Source organism: Balaenoptera acutorostrata, chromosome 6, assembly GCF_949987535.1.
Source record: "Balaenoptera acutorostrata chromosome 6, mBalAcu1.1, whole genome shotgun sequence".
Lineage (NCBI taxonomy): Eukaryota > Metazoa > Chordata > Mammalia > Artiodactyla > Balaenopteridae > Balaenoptera > Balaenoptera acutorostrata.
Window position 1 is genome coordinate 111416055 of NC_080069.1, and position 25874 is coordinate 111441928.

At 46.8% G+C, this 25874-nt stretch overlaps 1 protein-coding gene across 14 annotated transcripts in view; it reads right to left on the bottom strand.

Moving 5' to 3' along the window:
* The window catches only part of CDK5RAP2 (CDK5 regulatory subunit associated protein 2), a 185154-nt gene that overhangs the window by 115972 nt on the left and 43308 nt on the right, over positions 1-25874 (bottom strand). For 13 of the 14 annotated variants that reach the window (XM_057548356.1, XM_057548355.1, XM_057548361.1 and 10 more), the window contains 6 exons: positions 23425-23579; positions 18897-19059; positions 17007-17060; positions 16045-16164; positions 13503-13595; positions 6465-6683 (listed from right to left, as the gene is read on the bottom strand). In XM_057548356.1, the coding sequence (XP_057404339.1) occupies positions 6465-6683; positions 13503-13595; positions 16045-16164; positions 17007-17060; positions 18897-19059; positions 23425-23579 (804 nt within the window). The remainder of the gene's footprint in view (positions 1-6464; positions 6684-13502; positions 13596-16044; positions 16165-17006; positions 17061-18896; positions 19060-23424; positions 23580-25874) is intronic. The other variant, XM_057548360.1, reaches the window with a different exon arrangement.

The window sequence follows — 25874 nt, forward strand, 5'->3', positions numbered from 1 at the left end:
AGGACATTTTAAACATCACAGTTAGGACACCGACTTGGGAATACTGGGGGTTTTTGTTTGTTTTTTGCAAAGGCCTCCTGAATTTCTTTGAAGGGATGTGGGTCCCTCTGCTGGCAAGGAGGTATAACACAATAAAGGGAATCCATCCATGAGACCCTCACTTTTTGACCTTTCTTTTCGTAAAAGACTACGAGGTAGAAGCCAAAGCTTGGATTCACCCGAGCCTACCACAGTGCCTGCACCACTGCAAGTGCTCAGTAAATGTCCCTTGAATAAACAAATGAGCAAACTGCAAATTACCACACATGCTGAGTTGCCTGGCACTACTAGGTCACTGCAATCACAGGCAATTAAAACAAACAAACAAAGAACTGACTCTCACAGCCGAACGTCTCAGTGTTCACGCACCATCAGACACAGTGAATTCAGATGCCTCGGATCCAAGCTGCATTTTCAGACAGGCATTGTCTCCCTCCAAAATGCTTAAGAGCAGGCACAATGAGACAGCAATACATGTTTTTGGCATGAGCAAAGGATGGTTTGATCACATCCAAGAGAGGCTGGCTTGCCATCAGAAAGAATTCAGGGAATGCTACAAAAGCCCATACTGCTTGACAGGGGACCACTGCAAAGGCTTTGAGTTGGGGATCATCTCTCAACAGGGCTGCAGTATTTCCCACTTATTTTGAAATTCTTGTCCAAGAAACGGGAATAATGGGAAACAGCTAGACAGAGTCCTGGGGACTGAAAACCTTAATACTTACAAGCTTAACCGACTTGGATGACATTGATCTGGCCCTGTGCAAAATTGCTTCTACTGAATGGGGTATTGTCGAAGAGTCTGTATACTGCTCAGAGAACTCTTTATAAAAACCCACCAGAGGCAATACTTCCCTCAGGCCTCACTGCCAGCAAAAGCTGTCCCTTTATCTTAACGTGTTCTTCTTATAGACACCGGAGACCTTGTAACTGAATTTCCCTTTTTACTTTTGCTGCCAGGAGCCCCAGCTGGATTTTAAGTCCCCCTCTTCAGCGCTGTGACAGCTCTCATAAGTGGCACTTCTCCTCACTCACCTGCCTCCATTTCGCTGGTCACCCTTATTGCTCCGTGACCCTAATGCCTTTAATCTCATTTAATTTTATGACTTTCCATAAACCTCTGAAAATGTTTTTGAAACACAGAAAGAAAGAAATTACAAGTCTGAAAGCTTCAAATAACCAAAATACTTCAAGTTGGGCAGTCTTGAACATGGATTATTGTAGTCCGCTGAAAAGCTGAAATTGTATCAATCTTCCTTTTTGCCAAAAGCACAATGTTCTTAACATAAATATTGTTTGGCATAGCCTCAGCGTGGTATCTTAGGCAAAGTCCTGAAATTGAGAGTCCACAGACTTGGATCCATGTCACATATTTATCACTTTCTATGTGACCATGATCAAGCCATTTAAATTCTGAGGCTCCGGGGCTTCCCTGGTGGTGCAGTGGTTAAGAATCCGCCAATGCCAGGGACATGAGTTCGAGCCCTGGTCGGGGAAGATCCCACATGTCACAGAGCAACTAAGCCCGTGCGCCACAACTACTAAGCCTGCGCTCGAGAGCCCGCGAGCCACAACTACTGAGCCCACGTGCTGCAACTACTGAAGCCTGTGTGCCTAGAGCCCGTGCTCCACAAGAAAAGCCGCCGCAATGAGAAGCCTGTGCACCTCAATGCAGAGTAGCCCCGGCTCATCACAACTAGAGAAAGCCCACGCACAGCAATGAAGACCCAATGCAGCGAAAAATTAATAAAAAAATAAATTTATTACAGAAAAAAAAAATTCTGAGGCTCTGATTAATCTGTAAAATGGGAAAAACCTTTTGTATGCCCAATCACAGGTTGTGAGCACCAAGGGAAAGACAGGCAGTCCTTGGATTAACTGTAAAGTACACTGAAGAAGAATACACCTAAGAAATCGTATCTGCTTTATTTCTATCACTCTGTAACAGCAGTTTTCATTAACACAGGGTGTTGAGGATTGAGCTGAATGTGGACTGAGAAAAAGACCAGTGTTTGGAACACATTTTCTTACCGGTGTTTTGCAGCCCTGCCTGTGGGATGCAGTGAAGTTTGAGTAAATGCTGAGTGTTCCCGAGTCCTGGAGGGGAGCTTTAGTATATGCACCCAGGCAGCCCAGAAGCCACACCTGAGCGGCTTCACTACAGAGGAGCAGGTCCTTCCTCTTTCCCCTCTATCCCCGACCTCTTGGAGCCTGACACACGTCACGTGCCTTTTCTCATCTTCTTGTCTCCGGGCTCTCCGCAGCCAACCCATTCTCCAGACCTCCATCAGACAAGTCTCTCTAAACTGCAACAATCCTCTGCTTAACTCCCCCTCGACAGGGGCCCCACTGCCTGTAGGTCAAGTCCACACTCCCAAACTCTGTATCCAAGGCCCTGTACAATTCAACCTCTCTCTAGGTTAAAGCCACCCTTCACTACAGCCCCAAACTCTTCTTCCCCCAAACACCATACTCTCTTACATCTGTGTACCTTCACCTCCTACACGAAACTCTCCTCTGCTTCGCCTAGCTCGTAACCTTCAACTCACACTTCAGAACCAGTTCGAAAGTTACTTTCCCGGGGAGCCTTCTCCGATCCTGCTCTGTGCTCCCGTGGTTACTCTGTTCCTACCTCCGTCCGGGAACTGTCCCCAGGCAGAGCTGAGGGCCTGCACAAAGCGTTCCATGTGGCTGAATGCATGAATGGAGTCCTTTCCATTGCCAAGCCAGACACAGAGGCCACCAAAAGGCCTGGGGTTTTGTTTCTTTCAATCCAAAAGCAACAGCAATAGCAGCTGGTGAGTGGGAGGCTCTAGTTAAAGAGCCTAGTTACCAGAACCAGCTGATAAGCCATGCAAGGCTGGTGGGTTACACTCTACCTCTGCATGCGTCCTAGCACAATGAGGCAAAGTCACCCCAGCAGGTTTCCCCAGACCCTGAACAGGCCAGTGCCCCCAAGATCAGGTGCAAAGCATGCTCACGATATGGACACAGTCAAATTCTTAGGATAAAACCAGAAGTTAAGCAGAGATAGCATTGTGATGCAATACATGCTCAAAAAGAAAGAAACCACGGCCAGATCGTCTTGTCAGAAACATGCATGACTCAATGTAGAAAAGCAGCCGTGATGAGACACTAGGAAGCCCTGAGTCACAGGCACGCTCACCTGAGGTGAGCATCCAGAGGCACAGCTGCTATTTTGGTGCCCACTGCCCTGAAACAAAGCAGCGCCTTCTCTGGATAACTGCTCACTCCCTCTGAACATGTGGTTCTAGGGGAAGCTGCCAGTGATGATACACGAGCTCACACACACACGCACGCACTTCTGACAAAGAATGAGCATGTGACCCAAGTTGGGCCTCTCGATACCTCACCCATCTGGCCCTCCCGACCAGGGGACGACAGGGGTAGTGGGGTGTGAGAGTCCTCCTTCATCTCATGTACTAAACTGCGGAGCTGTGATCCCAGCAGGGCTGGCAATGGTGGGTCCAACCACTTGGAGCTGGAGTAAGAGGACGCAAGAAAGAGAAGCCAGCTCTCAGAGAGACACAGACTCGGTCCCGGCAGAGTTCTGTCACCCCTGTCCTTCCAGCCATTCAGTTACCCAAGGCAATGCATTCCCCTTTCTGCCTAAGTTACTTAAAGCTGGGTTTCTGTCCCCAGCAAAAAAAAAAAAACTCACCCGTAGTAAACTTCACTCCAGTCTCTCCCTCTCACTGTCACATGCCCCTTCCATTCCTTGCCAAGCATTCCTTGCTTCCTTATGAAGACGTATGCGTGTTACTTAGGAATAAATCTTCTCATCAACAGCAGTCCAAAATTCTTTTAGAAGCACTAGGGTTTTCATGAATAAGTGAATTATGGAACCAACATTGTCTGATAATAGAGGGATTGGTAAATAAATTACAGCGTATCCACTTGATGTAATGTTATAAAGCCATTTCAAGTGTAAGTTATAATGTAAAGGAACAATTACGTATTTTATACACCTAGGTGTGGGTGTGGGTGTGGGTGTGTGTGTGTGTGTGTGTGTGTGTGTGTATCATCCGAATCCAATTTCTATTGAATAAATATTTTTATATGATACAGGGGGATGGAGGGGACAAACTAAACTGAAAAAAAAAAAAATGTTATCCAACAGTGAAGGATCTAAGAACTGGTTATGAAAACTGACCTCTATAGAAGGACCCTCTGGCCAGTCTTTTCTTTACCTCATCCACAGAGGCACACGACTCAGACCTCACACCGCTCACTCAACTTAAGTGTCATCTCCTCTAGAAGGTTTCCCTGACTACTCTGTCCCACAAGGATCTTTCGCACTGACTATGTAAGCTGCGTGAATTAGCTCTGGGTTTTACACTGCTTTGCATTTTGTCACGTATAACATTTTCACCTCCCTTAAGGAAAAAATAAAACATTCAGGGCTCATGCCATGTATTTCCATCAGCATCTCAACTAGATACATCTGGTGTTCAGTAACACTGAATAAATATGAAACAGGTCTTTTAATAACATGCAATAAACTGGTAAATGCCAATACTGCTGGTGGCATCATAAACTGGGCCAGCCCTTTGGACAAATAATTTGGCAGCATGATTAACTAGTATAAAATATTTGTACCATCTGACCCAGTAATCTCACTCCTCAGAATCTATCCTTGGGATTTCAAGAAAAAAAAAAAAATGCCTTTATGCCCAAAGATGTTCACTGTGGCATTATTTAAACAGCCAAAATGTCCAAGAGAGCAGGAAATTATTAAGTAAATTGTGTGAAATCTATTCAATGAAGCGTATGCATCATTCAGCATGACTGCTCTGGTGCCTACACAACACGGGGAGATGGCCACGAGAGAGAAAGTGATCAAAGAACACACAACAGTATTTAGCCTCTGATTGGACTGGGGCCCCAAATGCACCAGGACTAAAGGGTGATACTGAAAAACAGAGTTACTTTATGAGGGTGGTGGAATTATAGGCGACATTTTCTTATTTTCCTAAGTTTCCATTATTGCTCTCTTGACGTTCATTAAAATTTCTGTTAAGGGCTTCCCTGGTGGCGCAGTGGTTGAGAATCTGCCTGCTAATGCAGGAGACACGGGTTCGAGCCCTGGTCTGGGAAGATCCCACATGCCACGGAGCAGCTGGGCCCGTGAGCCACAGCTGCTGAGCCTGCGCGTCTGGAGCCTGTGCCCCGCAACGGGAGGGGCCGCGATAGTGAAAGGCCCGCGCACCGCGATGAAGAGCGGTCCCCACACCGCGATGAAGAGTGGCCCCCACTTGCCGCAACTAGAGAAAGCCCTCGCACGAACCGAAGACCCAGCACAGCCAAAAATAAATAAATAAATAAATAAATAAAAATAAAATTAAAAAAAAAAAAAAAATTTCTGTTAAAATAGACAAACATTTATGTTTCAATCCTCTTGTCAGTGCCAGCCTTAGGATTTCAAACTATGGTCCTGACGTCCCGTCCCTGCCAACAGCAGCCACCAGAGAACTAACCTCTGGTACCTACCTGCAGGCTCTCCTTCGAGCTCTCTACTCCAATGACTCTGCCTGCCCCAGGCTCCCGTGCAGGGAACTCGTTTAACCTGAGTGTCAACGATCAGTCAGACTCAGTCCCTGTGCTACCCGACTGCACCGAGGCTGTGGATCTGGATGTGACCTCAGGATGCTGAATACTTACGTTTAAACATAACAGAAACTGTAAAAGATAAACTTTTTTGTCTACCAAGTTCAGAGAGAATTTCTTAAATACTAACATCCAATGCTAAATAGAGTAGTCTTAAAAAAAGATCACTCTCACCTAGGGAAATGTGGTATAATCTTTCTGGAGAACAATTTGGGTGTATCTATAAAATAGTCTTTAAAATATTCATACTCTTTGACCCAGTAATTATATCTCTATCAGGAAATAATCAGTGGATAAATATTTAGGTACAAGGATGTTTGCTGCAGCATTTGTTATAAGGCAAATATATATATATAATGAACTAAACATCCTATAGTAAGGACTAGTTAAATAAACTGTAGCACATTCAAGTGATGAACCATTATGTTCACACACAAAAAAACATGTTTTTGAAGAACACTCATGACAGCCCCACACCAAAGGGAGATCACTGAATTAAAAAAAAAAAAAGAAACAGAATACAAAAATGCATTTTCAGCTTGACACCAATAATGTGCACGTGTGTGTGTGTGTGCGTGTGTGTGACAGAAAGAGAGACAGAGAGAGAATAAAAGGACCGGAACATCAAATAGCTAAGACTGGTCATTTCTAGGTGATGAGATGGTGAGTGAAATATTTTATATTCTTCCGGTTTTTCTAAGTTTTCGGCGATGAATATCTGTCTCCCTAAAACAGCCAAAGAGCCCCGGCCAGCCCAAGCGCCCTGCCCGCTGTCTTGAGGGCCGAGCGGCACTCACGTGGGTGATGCGGTCTCCCTTGCTCCTCTCTCGGTGGGCTGCCCCCAGCTCCTTCTCCAGTCTCTCCCTCTCCTGCTGCAGGTCGCTCAGCTCCCGGGTGACTCTCTTAATGCTCCTACGCAGTCTGTGGTTCTCTGTGCTCTTGGTGAGGTTTTCTGAGCGCAGCTCAGCCAAAAGGGCTGCCTTTTCTAACAGAGCAGCCTCGTAATCTTCAGACCCCTAGAAGAAGAGGAGGGGAAGGGGAGCTGGGCTGATTTTCACAGCTCAGTAAACAAACCAAGAAATCGGTGCTCCTTGTTCACCAGTTTTTTTTTTTTGGTCGGGGGGTGGGGGGGAGGTGGAGATTAACATAACATTCAGGACCCACAGCACAAATAATATGAAAGTTTTGAAATAACACAGGATAGTGTTTATGTTATGACGGTGATGTTAAGGGGGAAAAGGCTACAATTATTGTGTAAAAGAAATTATTTTTTTAAAGATGAGAAAGAAAAGCACAAAATGTTAATAGTAACCGTATTTAGTAGGGTGGGAATACAGATGATTTTTTTTCCTTTACTTCTCTGTATTTTCAAATGTTGTAAGGTTAGTGAGCATGTTATTTCTGTAATAGTTTAAAAAACAATTTAATTAAGTTATTTTTAAAAGATAGAAAATAAAGAATTTTATTTGAAAATCAGAGATGGATTCAAGCACTGGCAATGTCCATCTCTGTTAGAGATGAACCCACAGTCATCTAGAGAAAAAGGAGTAGTCAGCCTGGTAATCTATAACCACCTCAAGAGGCTACAAGTTCAGCAGAGTCGGAGGTCTACACGTGTCAAGAACATGCTTATTTCATTAATACAGTTTATTAGAGAAAATATATATGTGATTATCGTGCATATGAAAAAATGTCATAACTCACCAATAATAAAAAAGAGCGAATTAAAACAGGCTTTCACTTAACAAGTGAGATTGTTTTAATGAGACTATCCAGTGCTGGCAAGCTTATTGGGAAATGGCACAATTAACATTCACGTTTCAAGAACTGACCAAGCATCTAGAAGCCAAGAAATATGCTGGCAGGAATGTACATTGATAGAACTCCCCGTGGACAGATTATGTACATCAAATATATGTGTGTTATATATATAAAGATGTTCACAATCATCCCAATAATTCCATTCCTAGGATTCAATCTCGGAGAAGAATCCAAAATATAAGGGGGAAAAGCCTTATATACAAAGTCATTCATCAAAGAATTACTTAAAACAGTGAAAGATAAGAAACAACCTAAATGTGCAAGAATATGAAAACAAATAAAGTATGACAAAGCCACACAATAAAACCTTAAAACTATATCTACAAAAAGTTGATAATATGTGAATATTTCTAAGTCACTATGTTACATTAAAAAAAAAAAAAGAAATCCCTGGTGGCTCAGTGGTTAAGAATCCGTCTGCCAATGTAGGGGACACGGGTTCGACCCCTGGTCCGGGAAGATACCACATGCCGCGGAGCAACTAAACCCGTGTTCCACAACTACTGAGCCTGCGCTCTAGAGCCCGCGAGCCACAACTACTGAAGCCCGAGCGCCTAGAGCCCGTGCTCCGCAACAAGAGAAGCCACAGCAATGAGAAGCCCGCGCACCGCAACGAAGTGTGTAGCCCCCGCTCGCCACAACTAGAGAAAGCCCACGCTCAGCAACGAAGACCCAACGTAGCCAAAAATAAATAAATTTTAAAAAAATCAAACTGTAAATGATCTAAAAAATAAAATCTATGCATAGGAGAAAGCCTAGAAGGAAAAACAAGGCGTTAATAGTGGTTGGGGGACTTCCTGATTTCCCTTTTTTCCCTTCTTGCCAGTCTTCTGAAAAAATTTTTGAAACATATATAATACTTATACTCAGAAGAAAATTAACTTTTTAAAAAATCTGTCTTTTGAATTAGATTGAGGACAAGATTAAAAATTTTAAAGCAAGGGACACTCAAGCTGTCAAGGTCGCAGCTCAGACTGTGGAGTAAAGGGACTGGCCCCAGCTTCCGGGCCTTCCCAAGAAATCCATCTCTGCCTCTGTCGACAGTGAAGTCCTAGCTGTTCAGCAGAGGTGGGTACAACCACGGTCACTCCGGAGGCAGAGGGGTTCCGCTGTTCCCGGGCCCCTACAACCCAGCCATCTGGTCCCATGCTTCCCCACTATTTTCTAGGACACAGCAACAGAGGCTGAGGGAGAAAGCCATTCAAATTCCAAAGTAGGTTTTATAGAAGCTTCTGTTTTAGTTTCCTTTAAAATTAAAATAAATAAAAAGAAATGGGAAACCTAGGTCACGGGCCCACCCAAAAAATGTATCTGGGGCAGTGCTTATTTAAATAAACTTAAAAAAGAGAAAAGAAGATAAACAATGATTTGGGAAAACGCTCACCTTGAACAATTTTCATAGTTACCTTTTATTAAGCACTGATTATGCATGAGGGGCTAAACCAGGCACTTTTACACATATTATATCTCAGTCTCTCATAGGACCCTACAAAGTACACATTATTATCCCTATTTAAGTAACTGAGGCCCAAAACTGTTAAATGACTAGCCCATCATCAGACCATAAGTGATTAAATCCGGGATTCAAACGACTCCAGAGCCTGTGTTCTTCCCAGAGCACTATTCTGTCTTGCCCATTCCAGAGAAGATTCCAATTAACACCAATAAACTACAAAAAATTAAAACAAGCAGACTGAATTCAAGGGGAGAACACCAGTTAGGAGCTTGTTAAACAAAGGATAGAAATGGTTGATACTAAAATAATAGATATTATAAAGTGATCAAAGTTCTGTGGGATTATCATGTAAATAACGATAACAAAGCCTCTTTAAAAATCTAAGCTCGAAGAATTCAAATTCATACATTCGATTCACTTCATAAAAATACTTTCCAGGCTTCCCTGGTGGCGCAGTGGTTGAGAGTCTGCCTGCCAATGCAGGGGACACGGGTTCGAGCCCTGGTATGGGAGGATCCCACATGCCACGCAGCAACTGGGCCCGTGAGCCACAACTGCTGAGCCTACGCGTCTGGAGCCTATGCTCCGCAACAAGAGAGGCCGCGATAGTGAGAAGGCCCGCGCACCACGATGAAGAGTGGCCCCCGCTTGCCGCAGCTGGAGAAAGCCCTCGCACAGAAACGAAGACCCAACACAGCCAAAAATAAATAAACAAATAAATAATTTAAAAAAAAATACTTTCCATGTTAATTTTCCCTTAGATGGCCCTCTGGAAAACTTCTTTGGAGAATTTTTTTTACCTTTTCCTGCAAGACACCCTGACTTTCAGATTCTGTAACACCAGTCAGGTGCTTATAAATCAGGTGGCAAATACTTGACCCAGTTAGACATGGTCAGAAACTAAAGCACCCCCCTACCCCCCCCCAAAAAAAGAAACTAAAGCCCAAATAATATGAAACAAATTGTTCTTCCCCACAGTACAGAAACATGATGAGTTCAATAAAGAAAGAGTCAGAAGGCCCAGAGTTCAAAGACCAGTTCTAGCTGTGTGATTTGGGAGAAGTTAACTTCTCTGAAGTTCTGTTTCCTCATGCGTGAGAATGATCTCTATTTCACAGGGTTGTTGTGAAAATAAAATATGACACATAAAGTCCCGTTTCAGCAGGTGCAGGATAAATAAATCTAGGTTCCCTTTTCCATCACTTACTCCATTATCTTTCATTCCCAATCAAGAGATAATATGGAGAGTTTCCTCAAACTAAAAGCTATGTGTATAACACCATTAACTGAGAATCTGAAAATAGACCAAAGTAAAAACTACTATATTTTTATGCCAGAACTACATCACCCAACTTAAGGATGAGTTAACATTTACTGAGTTACCACCTGTGCCCAGATGCATGCTCTTATTTAATCCTTGTAAGGATTATGTGACATAAATGTGACTATCTAGATTTTACAATGTGCAAGCAGACTGGGAGAGTGCAAATATCTTGCCCAAGATGATACAAGTTAGTGAAGCAGAGTTAGGATTCAAATTCATGTCCCACCCCAGGTTCTTCATAGTAAAAATAATACGATACATACATATAATGGACTATATGCAGCTGTTTAAAAAGACTGTATAAAAAGCACAGAGATACACACAACACACACACACACACACAAATGACTGCATGTCAAACTGCTGAAATCTGAGTAAGGTCAACAGACTGCACCAATATCCTGGTTGTGACATTGTCCTATGTCACATAAGATGCTAACTTTGGGAGAACTAGGTAAAGAGTATACATGCAGAAGTCTACTGCATGTGAATCTACAATTATCTCAAAATATATTTTGTTAAAGATTGGTTAGCTCTATATATATTGCCAGGGAAAGAATGTTAAATGAAAACAGAAGAGATTATATAACAAAATACATATTATAATGCTATTTAATTTTTCAAAGGTGATATATATATATGTACAAATATGCTTTGAAAAGGGTCAAGGTGCTAACAGTGAACATCTTTAGACGTGAGTTTACTGGTGACTTTTATCAACCTCTTTCTACCATTTTAAATATTTTATGAGTTTCCTGCCATGTGCAATTTTACTTTTATAAAACCGAGCAGGGAGGGGAGGAGACATGACCGCTGCTTCCAATTTGAAAATACATTGTTTAAATGGCTTCCGAGGTAGCACAGGCAGGCCACACTGCAACCTTCACAGAGTCACACCTGTGATTAGAATCTACCTCTCTGCACTGTGGCAACTGCTCCAAGAGTCTGAATACCACTTGCTGCTGCTTCACTGTCACGCTTGATGCCACCCCTGTGAGCTTTAGCTCTTATACTCATGCTGCAATTAGTTCAAATCATGTGACATCCCAAAAAGGTCCCAAAATGTGAAAGACAATGCATTTTCAAATGTCTGTGCAATATTCAAACTATACATACCTCGCAATGAATTAGCCGATATAAGGGTCTGGTGTGTATTGACTCACACACATAATCAGAAAAATGGAAAGAGCAGAGACTTTGGAGCCGGACTTTGAGTTCAAGTACTGGCAACCTGTCAAACGGGTGAGCACTCTGCCTCCGTGGGTAAGGATTAAATGAGTGCTCTCCGAACAGCCAACGTGCCACGCAGAACCTGAGGAATTTCAACAGTGTCTGATCTCCATACTTTGCAAGATGAGAAACCCGGCCAACACTGTAAACTACAAGACCTCAAAGATCACTTTTAGACTAGGACTGAGGGTTATGAAATTAATCAATGGATGTAACAAGTCTGGGTAACACGTAAACGTATAAGACTCTTTTCTTTCCTTCAAGGCCCAACAACAAGTAAACTATCACAACACGTAAGGATGTCTGGTCTCTGCTTATCAATTGCCAGCATACACTTTTTTCCCTCAAGGAATGGGAAATACGGACGGTTTTGCTAAGAACTCAGCTTTTAAGGCTTGTTATTTTCTAAGCAAGGGAAAAAACCTCAGTGTAAAGTGTAATCTCAGCTCCATTTCATCAACCACTGTCAAAATGGTGGGAAGGCAAGTCTGAGAGTCCAAAGACAGATTTGTCTCTGCTTCTAGTGCGCCCGGACTTAAACCAAATTACTTCAATTACTCTTACTGTGAACCAAAGCTCTGAAAAGATAAGGCATGGGATATGAATCTGAGGAACCAAACAGTCTTAAATTAGATTTAACTCCTAACTTCTACTTTATCACCAAAAACAACACGGGAGGAAAAAGTGGGAGGGGGGAGCTTTAAGGCAGTATGGGCTTAATCCCATGACGGAGCATTACTGATTCATTAGTCATTAGTAACAGGTATACACTGTAGAGGGAAACTAGAAACATGGGCAGAAAATGTTAATTCAAAACACAGAACTAAAAGTAGCAAGAAAGAGGGAAGATCAAGGGGATGACCACCAGGAGCCCTTGCTGCACAACGTTGGCGGGGATAAAAAAAAAGGCGGGTCAAATAACCAAAGCCTGGAACAGAAACCTGGCAGGGAGCAGGCAAGCCAGGTGAGGAGAGGTAGGGGGTGAAGGGAAAAGCACAGGCTTGGGAGTGAGACTGATTCTGGGGTCAAATCCTAGCACTTTCACTTACCGCTTTTGTGACCCTGAGCAAGCTACTTGAATCTCTGAACCTGGATTTCCTCAGCAGTAAACAAGGATATTAACAGTGCCTACTTCATGGCGCTGTTGTACAGATTTATTGAGCTAATCCACGGAGAACACCTGGCACAGGGCTTGACACATAGTACATGTTCAATAAATGCCAGCTTTTATTAGCAGCAATTACTACATTTAAACCCTGGTCCTGTCATTTGCAAAGCTGTGTGACCGTGAGTAAGTTGTATACCCTCACTGAACTTCAAAAACCCCTCAAATACAAGGGGGGTGAAAATTACCTTCCCCACAGGGTGGTGAAGATTAAATGAGATAATCCACACATCTCGCACGGTCTACTCCTGGCACAGCCTAAGCTCAGCACTCCTAACTGTGGGCGTACTTGTCACCATCATCACTGTCATATTGAGGAAGGGGCTGGAGGAGCACCCAAAGCTGCAGAAGACGCTCCTTTAATTAGACTGAGTGAACTCTTCTACTAAAGACCACTCAGAGGACTTCACTGGTGGCGCAGTGGTTAAGAATCCGCCTGCCGATTCAGGGGACACGGGTTCGAGCCCTGGTCCAGGAAGATCCCACATGCCACGGAGCAACTAAGCCCGCGCGCCACAACTGCTGAACCTGTGCTCTAGAGCCCGCGAGCCACAACTACTGAAGCCCACGCGCCTCAAGCCGGTGCTCCGCAACAAGAGAAGCCACCGTAATGAGAAGCCCACACACCGCAACGAAGAGTAGCCCCCGCACGCCGCAACTAGAGAGAGCCTGCGCGCAGCAACGAAGACCCAACACAGCCAAAAATAAATTAATTAATTAATTAAAAAAAAAAAAAAAGACCACTCAGAGCTCCCTTGGTTCCTTTCAGCTGCAAAGCCCTGACCTCACCAGGAGTAAGCATCATGGAGAGAGCCACTTCAAACAAAGCCAACACTTACCTGGAATTTCTGGGTCTGTGCTTTCTGGGGGGCCTCTCGGGCTTTAGCAAAGGCAGCATTGAGCTCTTCAATTTCAGAGTTCAGTTCTTCAATCTGGGTAAAAATAAGGAAGAGCAGCCAAGTATGCAACTGGGCTCTCCTCTCTGTGCTCAGCCCAAAAGCTTTTCCTGCTGAACTGGGGAGTGCTTATAACTGAGGGCTCTGTAGTCAGAAAAGTGGGATTTCTAGTTTGGCAGTCTACTAGCTGGATGACTTCAGGCCAGGCACTTCATCTCTTTGAGACTTAATTCCCTCAACTATAAAACGAGGATACGACCACTCATCCCACCACAGCACTGTTAGGCTTGAACAACGTTAATAGGCACGGGCGCTAAAGTACTGCCCGGCTCACGCTGAGTCACTATTATTGTCCACAGAGATGAGCCACCCAACCACCGAGCCTGGCTCTTCCCAGAACTCCTCACCCCCCAGTGACCTTCTCCTCTGGCCCAGAGTCAGCCAGGAACTCCCCTGGCCACACCCTGGACTCTGCCAGCAGCCAGAACTGTCCTACCACTGGTGCCCTGCACAGCAGAGGGTCTCCGACGACCACTGGGCCCTGAAGTCCCAACACACGAGACAAATCACACGGACCACGATTAGGAACCAAATCTCCGCTGCGGCTGACACTGGTGGTTACTCAAACTCCTACCTCCTCGGCTTCCTCAACCCCAGCTTCCTGGTTAGCGCCCCACTCCTGCAGCCGTTCCTCCTGCCCCCTTTGTGCACTCCTCTCTCTATTCCTGAAACCTGCTGTCCCCTGAGGCCCGACACTCAGCCTCCTTTCCCACCCCACGCTATCCTTGGATGAGTAGATCAACGCTCAGAATTTTCACTCGTATCTGTATACGACTGACTCCCAGATCTATACCTCCAGGCCCGGGCCTTCTCCAAGCTTTAGACTCGCATACCTATCTGTCTCCTGGACTTCTCACCTGAACGGTCCACGGGCTCCTCAAAGTCGGGACCTTCTAAACTGGCCCATCACCTCCGTTTTCTACGCTTTTACGGGAGGTGGTGGCACCCCACATCCCCAGTCATGCAGCCAGAAGTCACGCTTGACTGCTCCTTCTCTCAAGTCCTACATCTAATCATCAAATTTCCCCTAATTCACTTCCAATTTTTAATTATTTCTAATTGCATTTCTTGAATAAGCCCCACCCCTCCACTCCTACTTACTGTGACCACTGCTCTAATTCAGCCTTTCTGAATTAGGGGGCTCTCACCTCAGCTACTGGCCTCCCTGCCTCCGTTCTCGCCCTTCTGCCATTCCCCTTCCCAATACAGCCCCAGGCTGCTCTCAGATGCAAACGCGACCACACCCCTCCGCTCAGAGCCTTCAGTGGCCTTGCTACCCTCTGAGTTCCACCACCTCCACTGCCCCTTGCAACCTCTCCAGCTTCTTCTCTCGCCGCACTTCAGCTCTGCACTTGATGCTCTGAGAACCTCAAACGTTTTGTTTCCACAAACACACAAGGGGCTCTTTCCTAACGTAAGGCTCTGACCAGCATTCTCCCCTCTGCGCGAAATGGCCTCCTGGCCTCCGCCTCCCTTCCCAGCTAACTCCTAGTCCTCCTTTAGGATTCAGCTCAGACGCCTCCTCCTGGAAGAAGCACTCCCCGCTCCGCGCATCCACACCCTACCCTGGACTAGGTCCTCTTCCCTCTGCTTCCACAGCCCCCTGCGCTTCCCTCAGTCACAACACCTTCACGCCATCGTTTTTCCCCGCTAGACTGGCAAGCAGAGCTGTGTCTTCTTCTCTGTATCTGTGCCGAGGAGTTACTGAGACATAACTGATGGCTATACTCGTGACAGGAGAACCGCAAAGAACCGTGGGCCACCACCTTGGATCCCAAAGGCAACAAGCCAGGTAGCAGAAGTCAAGGGCGACTTTTGGCTGGCGCGACTAGGGATACGGTGGTGCCGCCAACGCAGACAAGAGCAGAGAAAATGGAGTAGGATGGTGAGATGGGGGCGGCGATGGAGGTGATGGGTCTGCTGAGAAAGTACCGGCTCTGAGGAGCCTGCAGATCACCCAGGTGAGATGTCGCAGTCATGGCCTTGCCTCCCAAAACTCCTTTATCTCGATTTTCTGTTGTCTCTCAAAAGATTAGACCTACACTGTCCAATATGGTGACAAAAGTCAGAGTTTAAAAATGTTAAATACCTCCTTGCTATTTCTGTTTTATTGATTACATGTTGACATGATAACATCTGGCATATATGTATTTTAAAGTTAATTTCACTTGTGTCTTTTTACTTCTTTTAATGTGGCTACTAGAAAATTTTAAATTACATACATAACTCGCATTATAGTCATACTGGACAGCGCTGAATTAGACTCTACAAAAGAACTTCTAACTGACTACAGGACCCTTTCCCCACTTTCTATACTCATCTCAGCTCTCATAAACTTTTTACCTAAAGCTAAAAATTCAGGGTAAGACAGGCCTGTCACAGAAGCTAATAAAGAAAAGTCTTACATCAGGTGTATCAGACATACCTCTTTTTCCTTCGACTTTAATGCCATGGTTAGACCCTGAATGGCTTTATCCCTCTTTAAACTATTTTTCTTTTCCGTAGCAATTTCTCTTTCCTTCTCTCTCAGGTCCTTCTGGAGTGCCTAAATTAGATTAGAAAAAGATTCACTAAGTTGATGCATTCTAACCAAAATGCATTGTAAATGTATCTTTAAGAGCACACTCAAACGCAGTTATTCTATCATTCCTGTCAACCTGTGATTAATGTTTCCAAGTAGAGCTGAGAATCATGGCATCAGCTCCAAGTTACTGTTCTACCGCTCGCGGCAACAGGGCTGGGTGTAGGAAGGGGATCAGATCAGTTAAGACGATGACAGCTACGCCCGTGGAAAAGACTCCAATGCCTTCTGGAATTTGAATACAGACACAGCAGAGCTTTTGAAACCGTGCCAGGTTATTTAGGGGAAATAACAGATCATTAATTTCACTCCTTAATGCTACAAAAGCCAGCAGAGAATTTGGTTTGACGGAGACCGAATATATACATTTATAGTCTGAGTTCATTTCTAAAGATATTCACCGCTGCCTCCCTCCCGGGCTGTTGTGAGACTCAAATGAGATAATGGACGTGAAAGCACTTTCTACGCTGGCAGGCACTACACAAATGGCGGCCGCTGTGACTAGGGGACCCTGCAGCAGTGGCTCTGCGATTGGCCTGGCAGGTCTGAATCCTTGCTACACCTCTTCCAACTCTGCGACCCTGGGGACGGAACCTCACCTCTCTGAGCGCCATGTGTTACACCTGCAAAATGGGAATGTCTACTCCAGAGAGTTACCGCAAAGGTTACGAAACCCTCTCAGACACACCTAAAGCTTGACTCAATGAGTGACAGCTACTGACACACAGAATTATCTGTTGCACTCAGAAGAAAGCAAGAGGCAGGGATAAATCCTCAATATGTTTGTAAAAACTGTATCAACATACCTGGATCCTCTCTTCAAAGCGATTTCTCTCCTTCTCCTGCTCCATTTGTGCAGCCTAAGAAAAGGCATTCATTGGTGCCCGGAAGGGACCCACAATCCAGTAGCTTCCCCAGAACAGTTAGAATGAACACTGCATTTACTTTCTATTCCCCACCCCACTGCTGAGGAACTCATGAAAACAAGCATCCACTCCTTCTGTCTCACCGGAAATCCACCCGAGTTAAGAAAATGTAAAGACAAGCAACCCGCACTGGCTGACCACCAGCCCCACGGAGCATGAACCAAAGAGCTACGGGACGGTGCAAAAGCCACTAAAGCACAGCGCCCGGGGAGCGAGAACGGTCAGGAGGAGGAGCAGACGCGGGCTAATCACAGCCAAAAACTAACCGGTGAGGCTAGAGGGTTCGTTGCTGTGGTCGGGACGAAGGAGATCCTGCTCCACAAAGCGACTGAGACGTTCCATGAGCACTGAAACGTCCCCTGGCGTTTAGGGACCACACGCGGCAGCCACTCTGGGTCCAACCAGGACCGGAAGGCCACTACCAGGCCTGCCTGTACCTCCAGGCCCGCCCACTCGCTTCAAAACAGCTGGGCATGGAGGCGGCCTAGTGGGGGGCAGGGGTCCAGGGGGGGCTTTGGGGTCCCTACCAGCGACCCACCTCTTGGAGCCTGGGAAAATATAACAACGCCTCTGAGCGTGTTTCTCTACCCGACGAGGGGACCATGATCTCTGCCTTGCAAGGTGCCAGGGTTAATTCAGGTGCACGCTGACACCCTTCGAGTGCTGCCAGGCCCGATACAAGTTATTTCCCTTCCCCACTCCCTCTGAAGTTTCCGACTGAAGGTGGCCTCAAGTCTGCCTCTAACCACAGAGACAAACCAAACCCAGTGGGTGCAAAGTTCCCAGGCATAGACAAATTAACCCATAGGAAAACAGAGGCGCGCAGGTGTGGACTATTTTTTTTGTTTGTTTTTTGTTTTTTTTTAAAGGTTTTGTTTTTTTTTTTTTTTTGGCTGCGTGGCTGCATCGGGTCTTAGTTGCGGCACGCAGGCTCTTCATTGCGGCACACGGGCTTCTCTCTAGTTGTGGCGGGCGGGTTTTTCTCTTCTCGAGTTGTGGCGCCCAGGCTCTAGGGCGTGTGGGCTCTCTAGTTGTGGCGTGCGGGTTCCAGAGCACATGGGCTCTATAGTTTGTGGCACGCGGGCTCTCTAATTGAGGCGCACAAGCTCAGTAGTTGCGGCGCACGGGCTTATTTGCCCCGCGGCGTGTGGGATCTTAGTTCCCTGACCAGGGATCGAACCCGCGTCCCCTGCATTGGAAGGCGGATTCTTTACCACTGGACCACCAGGGAAGTCCCTGGACTGTTTTTTTTCAACCGACTCTACATGAACACAAGACTGGAAGGATAAAAAAAATGCCAGGGCCCCCGACAAAGGAGGTTTCTAGTAATTCCTCAGCAGACAACAGGGAGCTAATATTTTGAAGGCCACTGTGCACGAACCCTGGGGACTGAATGTGCATCCATTTCCCACAGGGGGATCAGGTCTGCTAATTAAAGTCCCCCTCCAAGGGGCTTCCCTGGTGGCGTAGTGGTTGAGAGTCTGCCTGCCAATGCAGGGGACACAGGTTCGAGCCCTGGTCTGGGAAGATCCCACATGCCATGGAGCAACTGGGCCCGTGAGCCACAATTACTGAGCCTGCGCGTCTGGAGCCTGTGCTCCACAACAAGAGAGGCCGCGATAGTGAGAGGCCCGTGCACCACGATGAAGACTGGCCCCTACTTGCCACAACTGGAGAAAGCCCTCGCACAGAAACGAAGACCCAATAAATAAATTAAAAGAAAGTCTTAAATAAATAAATAAAGTCCCCCTCCACGTCCCGTCACCTCACCTCGGTCTCTCTCTCCTCGTCTCCCCTCACAGCAGCAGGAAGTCCTCGGAGCTCTCCAGATGACACGTTCTCATCTGGAGATGCCATCTGAGATTTCTCCTCTTTCAGGCACTGAATTAAAGCTTCTTTGCTCTTCAAAGACAGCTTCAACTCCTCAATCAGTCTGAAAGAGAACAAAATTTAAATATTAATTCTAAGCTGTTCTCTTAGCTCAGTGGAGCAGAAGGAGGTAGGAAACAGGGCCAGACATCTTCAAAGTAGATGCGTCCAACGACCGAACATAAACGGAACCGCATTTTGCAGGTGGGAGATTTGGGGCCAGAATTCACCTCCAGCCTGGCCCTGGTCAATCCATCCTCTGAGCTGCCAGACTACGGTCTGATCGAGTCACACTCCCGCTCAAAGACTTTCATTGGCCCCCACCATCGACAGCAGTGGATTACAAATTTGGGGGGTGGGGGGGCCCAGGGGGTGGCAAGAAATCTCTCCCAAAGGAATCTGTCAGTGAGACTCAACGAACATGACCAGTCAAGCAGAACGGTTCCAGTGAGCGTGAAAACCGGAGAGCGTCTCGCCAAGGCTTCCCAGGGCGAAGTCTAAAACAGACTGGCTTCCAAAATAAAGGCCAAACTCCTCAGCAAGGCGATCACAGCCCTGTCTTTTCGGGCCTAGGAGATCAGAGGTGCTGCTGACGGCGTCCGTCTCGCCTCTCACAGGAGACGGTCACCCTCTTCATGGGCTCTCAGAGCCTCCCTCCCAAGCCTCTCCAGAAGCCGGGCGGCCCTGCGCACACCACTCCCTCTACCCAGAATGCCCTTCACACCTCTGCTCCCACCTCCACCTGATACACACCCATGCATCCCGCCCCCGCCAGTGAGGCGTTACCTCCCCTCAAGACCCCAGAGGCCCCCTCAGGAAGAGCTGAGCACACCCTTCTCTGGGCCACCGAATTACCCCGACCACGGCCAAGTTATTTAACCTCTCTGAGCTTGCACTGCCCCGGCTATAAAGTGGCCATAACTTGCTTATGTGGAATGGAGATAAGCTATTTAAAATGCTGCACAACTCCAGGCACATAGCAGAACTCAACAAGTAACAGTGGCTATATGGCTGTAATTACTTTTTTTTTAAACACTGAGCAATTAGCATTTTGTCAAAGGACCCTCAGAAGAGTCTCTCCAGCTAAGCCTAGAAGGCAACTCAGTAGGGTAGAAAGAGAAAAGGCTTGGAAGTCTGAGAGAGCTTCCCGAGCTCCCAAGGTGAAGGTGAGGAGTGAGCGAAAAGCAGTTAAAGCGCCTAGCAATGCGTATTTGAGCATCTGAAAATTTGTGTCCACCCAAAATTCCTACACTGAAATCCTAACCCCCAAAGGTGACAGGATTAGGAGGTGGGGCATTCGGGAGGAGATAAGATCATGAGGGTGGAACTCGCATGAACGACAGCACAAATGGAGCTCCAGAAAGATCCCTCACCCCTTCCGCCAGGTGGGGATACAATAAGAAGTCTGCGACCTGGGAGAGGGCCCTCGCCCAAGCATGCTGGTGCCCTGATCTGGGACTTTCGGCCTCCAGAACTGTAAGAAATAAGCTTCTATTGTTTGTAAGCTACCCAATCTGTGGTATTTTGTTAGGGCGCCCCAAAAGGACTAAAATAATTGGGTACAGAGGGAACCGGGCAGCACCGGCGCGATACCCCCACAACTTGGAGGAGTAAGATTGCCCTCTAGGGGTTCAACTTTGAAATCATCACACAGTCAACTGGAGAGGTAAAAAGTCACCAAACTATACACTTAAAAATGGATGTGTCGTGCTGCGTGCAACTTACACTTCGATAAAATTGATTTGCTTTAGTTACCTTAAAGCAAGTTCTAGACAGGGATGGAAATGAGCAGGGAAGGCCTGTGGGGACTGTAGCCAGCCTGGTGCACCCGCCTAAGGGAGCAGCCTCAGTCCAGCAAGACCCTGGCCCAGTCCTGCCACGCCTTCCAGGTTTTCAAGAGAAGCTGGAAATCTAGACTTTGATGTGAAATTAGGTTTGTTTGTTTGTTTTTAACATCAGCAACAAATTCCATCTTTTCAAAGTACTGTTTGGGTCAAATAAAACATGTCTGTTGGCCATACTGACCTGCAGGGCTCCTCAAGGCTGACTGTCTTAGAGATACGGACTAGCTCTAAGGTCCAGTTGAAGGAAATCAAGACGCTAAAGCATGTACCTTTGAAAAGGGTGGCGGGAGGCCAGGACACGGGCAGTGCCCGTCCTGGTGAGGGCCCTGCTCAGCGGCGGTCAGTCGCGTGGCAGATCTGGATCCAGCTCACCAGCGCGTGACCGAGGGCCCCTGCTCCATCCAATTCACTCACACCTCTGACCTCAAGTTAGCTTCCTGGGCAGGCCTGCCTTCAGGGAGGGAACACACTGATCCTAGGCCCAGGAGAGTTCCACCACAGAGGGCCACACCCAAGCGAGCGGGCAGAAACCCAGAGCTGGCTGCCGGGAGTGTGGCGGAGGCACCGCTATCCCTGAGAGACGGGTGCACCTGCAGGACTGACGCACCAGGTTTCGGTGCCTCCCCAGCCGGACCGGTAGGAGACCCCAGGAGCAGGCAGCCTTAGGGAGGCCCCACGTCCATGGAGACCCCACTGCCCGGACCACAGTCAGTACTCAGCAAGCATTAACCCTTCCCAAAAAGGGCTCCCTCTTCCAAAACGATAAGCAGCCAAGCTTCTACAGCGTATGCTAACAGGGACCGAGGCTGCTCCAAACTGTGCCACGCGTCCCACCTTTGAGGGTGCCTCACCCCAAGCCCAGAGCTCTCCTCTCGTAAGCTCTCCCTGCCCCACACCCAAGCAGAGCTGATCACTCCCTGGCTTTTGTCACAGCCCAGACCCAGAACCTACCTCCAGCACCAATCGTGACTTTCTGTGTTTAACGCACGTTCCCTCCCCCACATGGGAGCTCCCTATAAGGAAGGCAGTGTTCACCTCTGCGTTCCTGGCGCCCAGCCCGAGGCTAGACTCAGCAGCTGGTGGAGGAAGGACTCTGCGTCTCCTTTAATTCAGGCCTTACTCCATAGGCCCAGCATCTCCTGGACTCTCCTCTTGGATGCCTGCAATCCCTCAACCCAGTGTGTCCCAACTGAAAGCTCATCTTCCCACCTCCTCCACCCCAAAACATCTCCGCTTTCTCCCCTTTTCCCACAAACTCAGCAAACTGCCCTACCACCCCACGGTTGCTCGTGCTCAAGACCTGGGTCAGGGGGACCTCTGCGGCCTTTTCCCTCATCCACAGATCCAGCAGCCATCAAGCCCTTCAAGCCATCATGCCAACCCAACCTTCCCAGCCTCTCTGCCTGCTCTTCCCCAACCCGAGTTCTGTCACCTCGGTCCTCGCCACCATCACCTCTTATCTGGACTTCAGCACCATCCCCCCTGCCAATCCATCCTCCAGGGAGCAGCCAGAGGGATCTCTCTAAATTTAAACCTGATCCTGTCATCCCCCCGCCCCATCCTTAGCTTTTCAGTGGCTCCTCACATGCCCTGAGGACAAAACCCAAACTCTACCAAAAGGCCCACAGGACCTGCCCCAGCTTCCCTCTCCCCAGCTCCTCCTACCCCACCGCCTTCCAGAACACGACACTCGGCCAGGCTGTACTCGTTCAGTTCCTTGATCACGCTTTAGAACAACTTCTGTCGACTTCCAAACTAGCTTGGCTCTTCGGTGGATGGGCCAGAGGTTAGCCGAAGTCTCACTTCTATTTAGTTAACTCAACCTTCCACTTAGTAACCACCAAAGCAAGGCAAGAGTATCAAAATGCAAGAACGGTAAAGAATTAAACCTCCACTCTCTCCTGACCAGTTTTGATTCAAAGTTTGGTTGCAAGACATAAAGGGCACTGAAGATTGCCGAAAAGCCGTATGGTCCACCCACTTCTCTGGACCAAATGGCACACGTTTTATTTCTGGACCATTGAAGAGCTCTGTACTTGGTCTACATTGTTTTGGTCCCTCGCACTGTACTAATCTGGGCCCTCAGCCTGCATTAAGAGATATGATGGAAAACGGGTCACAAAAAATTCACTAGTATTTTACTGTGGGGATGGAGTCACTTACTGTTCCCTTTGGGAAAATCTACAAGAGCAATGTCTCTCTGACAATGACAAGTAAAACTGGGCTTCTCCTGAGTTACTAGCTTGTTTTGTCTTGCGAGCAATGTGAATCTTATGTCCACCAAAATTGTTTTTCCCTTTTTCCTTTGGCTACCAGGAAGCTTATAGCCAAAACCTGAATGCTAAATTTAGTATCTGAGTAGAACTTTTCAGCATGAACTTCTGTCTACTAATTCTATCTCTGTCCTCATATCACTACCTTATTCCTTTCCCTTTCACCCTGATTTTATCCCTAGTTTTCTCACTATGGGGAACAAGTAGAAAAAGAAGGGGAAAAGGGTAGGAAGGCAACAACTCTTTCCGTTTTTTTTGGATCATGCTGCCAGATAAATGGATGTCAGAGCATCAGAGGGGTAAGAGCCAGACCTGTCCTTCTCTTCCAGGACCAGAGCCATCTCCAGATCCCCCTCGTGCATCTTCTTCATCTCTGAAAGCTTGTTTTCCAAGCTTAACCGAAGAGCCTTCTCTGTTTCTGTTCCAGCAAAGGCCTTTTCCAGCTCTGCTTGGGCGGCTTTCACATCCTAGAGTTAAATTAAATGCATTTGATGCAATTTTTCAATACAATTGGGAACACTTTGAAAGGAAATTGGATTAAAATATAAATATTTATGACTTTTTCTCCAGCACATTTCCCCTCCCTGAATTGTACTACACATGGGGAGAATCAGTAATAAATACATTCACCAGCCATTTTTCCCCTCTTGTATCCTGAAGAGTAATAGGCATTTCCAATGGAAAAGACTCTACAAGACCCGTATTTTGGGTTTTGAAAAATCCGATCAATATTTACAGTTTCAATGAGAACGAGGAGAAATGTGCCTCTCAATACCTAAACATACATAAATTCCTAGGAGTCACCATAATCTCCATGCAAATTCATCCCACACCCCACTGCCCCCTCACTATTTTTAAGATAATGACTACACAACTCTAAAGTGCATTTTCTGTATCTCCAAGGTGATTTAGGTGGTAAAAAACTCTATGTTCTTCCTGAGAGCTCAGAGAAGCCAAAAAGGAAATTGCCTAAATCACGCAGGCAGCGTCTGTGTTAGGGAAAAAGGTCCTGGTGCTCGGGAAAGTGTCCGAATAGTAGATGTGAGTCTCCAAGCCCTCATGCCACTGCCTCTGAGTGCATCACGAAGATGAAAGGCAAATCGAACTGGATTCAAAACCCAGCTCTCCCACCACTTATCTGCTGGGTGACCTTGAGTAGTCCCTTAACCTCCCTGAGCCCGTTTCCCAACCTATAAGACAGGGATAACCGCTGTCTCAAAGAGTTGCTGGGAGACTCTGTCAAATGCCTGCTGCATCACAGGAAGCTCAAAAAACGCTGGCTTCCTCTTCCCTGCCCTTCCCTCCACGGTGCCTCGTCCACCACCGTCTCCCCAAGAGGGTGACAGCCTGTCAATATCAACGATAGCTGGGGAAAACCACTTCCCCATATTCTGAGACAAAAAACCAGCAAAAACTATTATTTACTGAGGGCCTACTGATGCCGGGCTTTGAGCAAGGAGCTTTATTTATACTATCTTTGATCCTCACTCAATCCTAGAAAGTTACATACTGACAGAGAGACTCGACCAGCCCAGAATGCAGGCTCTACAGCCAGACCACCTGGCATTTACTACCTGGGTGACCTTGCGCCAAGTGACTTGGCCACTCTGTGCCTGTGTCATCATGTTTTTGGTTTTGTTCTTAAAAAGGGATAGTAAAAGTATTTACCTCATTCGTTTACTGAAGGGATGAACCAAGTCAGTGTATGAAAAGGCTGAGAAGGGTGCCTCAGACACGGTAAGCCCTCCATAAATCGTTAGTTCACCGCGGTTATTACAATTACTATTGCAGGGCAGACACCACTGGCCCCATTTCACAGATGAAGCAGCAGAGGCGCGGAGAAGGCAAATGTCTTCTCCAAGGTGACAAGCTAGTGACAGAGCAGGGATTCAGCCCAGTACTGTCAGTTACGCTGCTACCCTAAAACCTGGGGAAGCACTTACCGGGAAAAATAAGATGACTGAACCAACAGATTAAGTCTCTTAAAAGTCTCAGAATTACATTTTAACTAAAGTTCAGAATTTGGGCTCAGAAGACCCTCCTTTTGGTTTCAGCTCTACTGCTTATGACCAAGACTAAGTCTCCCAGCTCTCTGAGCCTGTCTCCTCATCTGTAGTTTGGACCTAGGATCTACACACCCCCATGGGGCTGATGTGAACATGACAAATGGAAAAGACCATTATAAGCTGTAAAATACAGTACAAATGAATCTGCTCTTTGTATCTAGAAGTGCTTTGTGGTGTCATTTCTCCTCTTATCTGCCAAGAAGAATCAGGGTTTTGGGTAGAGAAACAACAGACTTCAAAGATCAAGAATTTAAAGGAACTGGTATCACTCGATGACGAGCTTAATATGGAGGAAAGCTTTTCAACATCTAGGAGATAAAGTTTTTTGGCCAAGGAGCGTCCTGACTCCCACCACAGGCTGAGAATGGGGGGAAAGAGGAGCTACACACAGCGGCTCCCCGAGAGGAAGCAGGCAGTGGGCACAGGTGGGATGGAGGGATGGAGGCTGGGCTCTGGGGACAGGGGCTGCGTGGCCACGCATGGCCTACGAGTCAGGAAACCTGGCTCCAGGCTTAGCTGTGTTAGGCGGGTCGCCTCCCCTCTCCGGGCCTCAGGCCTCAGCTCCCTCTTCTGTAAAGTAAAGGAACTAAACTAGATAAAAAGAAGGGTGGTGTTGCAGTCAGGACACAGGCTGTAAAATCAGCTGTTGTAACTTAAATCCAGGACTAAACGTGGACTAGTTAGTATTTCTCTCTG